General features: G+C 37.2%; 1 protein-coding gene across 1 annotated transcript in view; it reads left to right on the top strand.

The window, feature by feature from the left end:
• LOC107104841 (G-rich sequence factor 1-like) overlaps window positions 1-6,138 on the top strand; it is a 10,937-nt gene extending 4,799 nt beyond the window's left edge. The window contains exons 4-10 of the mRNA XM_015404960.1: window positions 1,357-1,491; window positions 1,744-1,882; window positions 2,613-2,746; window positions 2,821-2,906; window positions 2,990-3,125; window positions 5,753-5,804; window positions 6,028-6,138. Of these exons, the coding sequence (XP_015260446.1) occupies window positions 1,357-1,491; window positions 1,744-1,882; window positions 2,613-2,746; window positions 2,821-2,906; window positions 2,990-3,125; window positions 5,753-5,802 (680 nt within the window). The 3' untranslated portion in view covers window positions 5,803-5,804; window positions 6,028-6,138. The remainder of the gene's footprint in view (window positions 1-1,356; window positions 1,492-1,743; window positions 1,883-2,612; window positions 2,747-2,820; window positions 2,907-2,989; window positions 3,126-5,752; window positions 5,805-6,027) is intronic.
• Window positions 6,139-6,595: the final 457 nt, after the last annotated feature.

Here is a 6,595-nt window from a genome sequence, read left to right as displayed (position 1 = left end):
GCTTTGACCGCTTTTGTTTTGCTTTTCTAAACTTACGTCTGGTCACGTCGTACCTGCTTACTGAATGCCGTGTGCGTAACGTAAGTCGTGCTGCCCAGCGCTAGGCTCTGGTGCTGCCTGGAATCATTAAGAGAATCGTTAAGCGAGCTGCCAATCGGTGCCATGGAATTGGAACACACGGAACCAGTGCTGAACAGGAACCGGTTTTCGATTCCCCTCCCTATGCATGATGCTGCCTTTGTCATGCTTAACTTCACTGTTCATAGTATGGAGAGGTGCTATTAAAACAACTGCCAATAATCTGCCCTTTTGTTCCATCAGATCATAAAACATTCTCCTGCTTCAGGGAGGCTTCAGATTTGCTAAATTGGAGATAAATTGGAGTAAAGTTTGCCTGAAAGAAAAAAAACAAGAAGGAAACTGAAAAATCTAAACACTTGTTTTCTTTTTATACCTTTTATATTTTTTTTCAATTTCAATCTTTTGGTCCTGTTCTGGGATGGGGAGCATCATCACTGACAGTTCAATACAGGAGCTGCAGTTAATAACAGCTGTGGGAACTGGGACGGGCTCTAAGAACCACCTGCCTCTCCTTCTAACCTTTTTAGAATGAAGTCCTGTGAATCTAACACAAGAAAATAGGGTTAATAATACCTCTGTTCTTGTTTTTCTAAATTTTCTTGAGTTTTGCAAGTTCTCAGTTAGATTGAACGAGGGAAAAGTTTTAAAGTGAATGACTATAGCTTCATGTTTGAATCTTTTTCATCATTAACTCTTCATCATTATTTCATCATTTACTAAAACTCTTCATATACACTCAAGATTATTGTTATTTTTTTTTGTTAAAAGGATTGATACCTTGGTGATTGTTGGTTTTTAAGCTTAATTTCACTCCAGTTGGGCATGCAGCACCACTTCATCTAAAAAGGCAGCAGATTTTAGGCAAATTTCATCTTACTAAATCAGTTCAGTGCTTTTTTAAAATGAACTATAAAAATAAAGTTATTGGAGATTTTTGATTGAAATGCTTCTGATGATTTGCTGGTTTTTATCTTAAAAAAACAGCTAAGATTTCCAAGAAAAACATAAAGGGTCTCCAGAAAGATAAAAAAAAAATAAACAACAACTCTGGGGTGTTTTTGTCATTTGAACGCTTGTTTATTAATGGAAGTGTTTCTCTGCTCAGAAAAAGCAGCTGGGTTTGGCTGTATTTCCAGAGCAGTGGCGGTTTTATTGGATGCTAGTGCAGAGAAAATGAAATCAAATAATTCTTCTCTTGCTGACCCTCTTTATTAAAAACACCTCCAGGCAGCATTTTGTTTGAGTAAATACTGTGATGTTCTGTTGGTTCATCAGTGTATGAAGTGACAAACGGCGACGCCGAGGTGATCCTGAAGAAAGCCGGCGAGGCCGGAGCAGAGGACGGCGTGGTGCTGCTCAGAGGGCTGCCTTACTCCTGCACAGAGGACGACATCGCTCACTTCTTCTCAGGTAGACTCGCTTTTCATTTCATCATTAAAGATAAAAAAAAAAAAGAAAAAAGAATCCAATAGACATAAAAAAATATTTTAAAAAGGAGTATTTAAGTTTAAACAAGTTTGATATATTAAAATATGCATACTTTAAAGAATAAAGTGATAATAATCTCTCCATCATGTAGTTTCCTTTTTTATTTTGTATTTTTCCTTAAAGCTCTGCATGTTTGTGATGGCCGCAGCTTGTTTTCTTGTTTCCTGAACTCAGGTTTGAATATAGCTGAAAACGGGATCACCATCCTCAGCAACAACAGGGGGAGAAACTCTGGTCAAGCATATGTGCAGTTTTCCTCTCAGGAAGAAGCCAGTAAAGCTCTGCAGAAAGACAGAGAGCTCATAGGTCACAGGTAAGTCACTGCAGGTCAGGTCTGGTCCAAACCACTAAAATAAATACATCAGTGCTGATTTAAAAACACAAGATACTCCCCTGGGTTCATCATTTTGAGTCAGATGTTATTATTGTCAGTAGAAAATGTTTGTTTTAGCCCAGCAGAGACGGGTGACTCGAGGCCTCCATACTGGCTGAGGAACGATTTTGGTATAAAGATGAGAATTTGAGCCATTTGCATAGAAATAATAAAAAAAAAAATGCAAGAAATAACTTTTTTAGTGTTTTTGTCTTTAGACTGCAAACTTTTTATCTTTTTTTCCCCATACATTAAAATATATTTTTTTGGTGTCTTCTCAAAAGGTTGACATTTCTCTTTGTCTGAAAAGTTACCATAGTTTGATCATTTCCACACATTGAGCATCTGGTGGAGCTCCATTCTCCTGAACATGGAGAGAGGATGGCACAGCTGTTATCATTTATGAAACATTTGCAGGAAAAAAAAGGTCAGAAGAAGTCATGTTTACAGTTTGAAAGCCATGTAAAAAAAAAAAAAAAAACACGGTAAACACGTTCTAGTCTGGCGGAACCAAAACCTGCACTTTTTACTCTGCTTCTAAAACTTTGTTAGGGAAAGTTCCCAGTCTAGACCAGATCTTTAGGAAAAAAATAAGACAAAGATGTAAATGTTAAGATAATGATGGAAATATTTTGGAGATTTGATATTATATCTCTTTGTTCTTGTGCAGATATATAGAGGTGTTCCCCAGCAGCATGGACGACATCCAGACCGCCCAGAGGAGGAGGAGGACAATGAAGCCGAATCTATCCCAGCCGGCGAGCAGGAGATCAGTTACTGACTCCCAGATGAACCATAGAGCGGGTGAGGAGAATAGCAGGACTTAGTTTTATAGATCTATGCTTGGATCTAATCGGTCTTTATTTGTGGTGAATCAGTTTCCCATCAGATCTCAGATGTGGCAACGCATTACATCCACATGAGAGGACTTCCCTTCCAGGTTTCTGGAGAAGACATCGCGAAGGTGCTGCAAAAATCAACCATTTCAATGTGACATGAATTGTTGGAGACATCAGAGCCACAGCGTGTCCTTTTGTCCTCCTACAGTTCTTTTCTCCTCTCGCCGTGTCCAAGATCCTGGTGGAGTTTGGACCTGACGGGAGGCCGAGCGGAGAGGCCGACGTCTTCTTCCACAGCCACAGGGACGCAGTGGACGCCATGTCCAAGGATCGTATGAACATGGGTAGGAACCTTAAAGCGAAAACTAGAAAGAAAAGCGCTGTTTACAATGAACAAATTACATAAGAACTGTTAAATTAATCAAAAATTACGCAGATTCTCCTTAGAGTACTGGGGCTGAAACAATCGGATTAATCATTTATTGAAATGATCTTCAACTAATTTAGTAATTGATTAATCGTTAAGATGCTTTCAGCTGACAGAGCGACCCACTTGGAGCAGTAATTATACCAAGATTTTAAAAGAAATCTAAATAAATATTTTGCATTTAAGATTAAAAAAATAAAAACATTCTGTCAATATGTTCTATCCAGAACTCCTCAAGTGGAAAAATGCGTTTCCCCTGGTTTGATTTGTAAAAAGGAACCTTTGGCTATCTGATTATTGATTGATTAAAAAAGTAATCAAGAGATTAATTGATTTGCAAAAGAATCGTTGCAATTAGTTGCAGCCCTAAGAAGCACTGTTTCTAAATAAATTTCAGAGATGGTCATTAGGAAGTTTTATGCTTACAGGTAAAATGGCTGCGCCCCCTGGTGGCAGACAAGGGCTCAGTGTCTGCTGCTACATTCTGGACGGCATACACGTTTTTTTTTTCTTTTTCAATCATTGCACGCAGCTACAGCAAACCCTGCGGTTTTGTGGTATAGTTTGAGTTCACAGCTCACGATGTATGTTCTCACACTGCGACCCGACACTCTGATGCGATCTACCTGCTCACACTGTACGTCTAAAACCACGTCAGCTCCGCAGTGACCTGACAATGAACGCCCTTCAGGGTGATCGGAGGAAATGGCATGATGTCTGTGACAAAGGTGGAACTTAAAGGGTTGGCTTCAGAAGTGGTCCTGGACTCAACTAAAAGGAAGATATTGTACCGGATTTATCCAGAAAATCAGTGAAAATCAGCAAATCAAAAGGCGTTTGACCAGGAGGAATGAAGATAGGTGAGGAACGCTGTTAGAAGGTGATGTCTGGCTGTGAATCGTGCTCAAAGCAGGTCAGGAGAGACTTTACTGTGAGGTTCTCTAAGTGGTGCTCACAAGGTGATTTTTTCCAACTGTGGTGTGATTCCTGAAGTATATGGAGGGCCCCAATATCACGGCAAATATACCATTAAAATATAAATAACAAAATCTTTGAATAATTGAAAACACATTTGAAATGATGAATAAATTATTATAAATATTTCCCTTTATATTTGTACATAAATATAGAGTGAAATAATTAAATATATTTTTGGGGGTTCGTCAGTTTGTGGCACTTATCTTTAGGTCATCGACTGAAAATCGACTGATAATGTGACTGCTGTGCTGTACGATATTTGATGCCTTTATAAATTCCATTAGTTTTGTTGCATTGATGAAATTATAGAAACATGATAAAGAAATCAGATTTATGGTGTTATTTTTATTTTGAGGATTTGGGGAAAAAATGAAAGTTCACCTCCCTGCATCAGAGCGCTACCTGTTGGACATGTGTGCAACTAAACTAGCAGCAGTAGTGGAGTTTAGAGACGCAATCCTCTGCTTAAATCTATCTTTTCTGCAATTTATTCAGAAGTTCAGCAATTGCAATTTTTCCTCTCACTCCCTTCTTGGTGGTCGGCCGCATATTTAGCACGCCTTTCATGGAAATGCCTTTCCATATTACTTTTTATTTTTTGACAAACTCTCATTACAAAGCAAAAATGCAGGCAATCCTTCCGCTTTGGTAATAAAAGGAAATGATTCGGTCCGTTCTTCTTTGAATCCTCTGTTCTCATCAGCTATCTTGCTTTTTTCCCTGGATATCCATGGCCTGAGACACATCTGCTGGTTTGTTTACAAAAGCACCTGCCTGGAACCTGGCTGCAGGCTATGACACAAATCTTCATTCACAGAAATGTTTTCATTTTTTTTTTTTTTTATTATACAATTTTTTTCTTTACAGTATTGGACACCTAATGTTTGTTTGACCTCCTGCACACCATATTCAACAAAAATAAATCTATTTTCTGTTCATTTTCATACATTTTTGAAAAATCGCCAGGTGTGCATTAAAGAGCCGTGGGTTGCCAACCCCTGCCATTGAGGAACCTAATTTTAGTTGAAACTGTTTATTCAAAGGAAAAACAGGTTAAGCCCTTTGGAAACCACAGAACTAATACTGCAGTTTGCATAAACAAGGGTTAATTTATGTTGTGACTTTTAACAACAAAACCTAATTTTTTTTTCATTGAAACTATGTGCCCCTTAACTCAGCATACATTTAATGCAATACTATCAGAAACACTTGATAATAGATTCCTGATTAAAAGCATGTTTTTAAATTAAAATGATCACTTTATGTAAATATCCTGAAAACAAATTCTAAGGATTTATCTGTAATCGTGGCTAAGTCCCAGAAGCTTTAGTCTTTTGATGTTAGTGTTGCAGCCAAGCATCAAAACGGTGTTAAGAGTTTAGAAATCAACCATGTCATCAAAAATCAATGATAAACAATCATGGATTTTTTATCACCCAATTCTAACTATGGATCATTTTTCATTTATTTATGGGATTTGAACAAAAAAAAAAGATTCAGGATTTATTGATCACTAAGAACTCTTTGTTGGTGCCAGAATCATTTATACTTTTTTTTTATTTTCAGGACAAAGATACATCGAGTTGTTCCTGAACTCCATACCAGACTCTGACTGACGGTGAGAAAATGCGATCTAAAGAGGACATCCTCCAGTGTTTTAATTGTAAATTTCAATCTTTTAAATATTTTTGTTGCTGCAGCCCATTGGGTGAATTTAAAACTCATAACTGTAGTAATAATAAGGCCTAAATGTTTCCCCTCCTTTGGGAACGGTAGAAAATGTTAATTATTCAACCTCTGGCTAAAATAACAGACTTAACACACGTTTTTGTGTTTTTTAGATGGACGTCAACATACAAACTCTGAGATCCTCATATTTATTCTTTAAACAATAAAATATGAAACAAACATTCCTTGTGTCCAAAATCATGAGTATCTTTATTAAACATTTTATTGTGTTGGGAATCTCTTCTGTGTCTTGGGTTTTTTGGTGGTTTTCATGTCTTGGTTCGAATATTTTACATCAAATATTTTAGCTTTGGCTGGAAATATATATATTTAGCCGTTTCTGGAAGTTTAAATGAACTTAATGTGAATTGAAATAGAAAGGGACAGGATTGGATGATTGGTTTGGCTCATTCAGTAACAACAGTACAGCAATAGATGCATACCAGTTTATTGTTTCTTTACAGCAGTTCCATCTCACATTTTTATTTGCAATAACACCATAAATCAAATGTTTGCTATCTTTTGAATCGATCTAATGAACAGTGAGCAAAGCTTTTTACATCCAGGACAAAGCCTGGGAATGTCCTCATGTTTCTTTGAATAATCCAGACTCCACACCAGCAGTGAATGGAACTTTATGATGATTTCTAGTTTTATTAATGCCTCTAACAGCTTGTGCAA

The sequence above is a fragment of the Cyprinodon variegatus genome, unplaced genomic scaffold (genome assembly GCF_000732505.1).
Source record: "Cyprinodon variegatus isolate N-32 unplaced genomic scaffold, C_variegatus-1.0 Scaffold1914, whole genome shotgun sequence".
Classification (NCBI taxonomy): Eukaryota; Metazoa; Chordata; class Actinopteri; order Cyprinodontiformes; family Cyprinodontidae; genus Cyprinodon; species Cyprinodon variegatus.
This window is presented reverse-complemented; position numbering and strand designations above follow the sequence as displayed.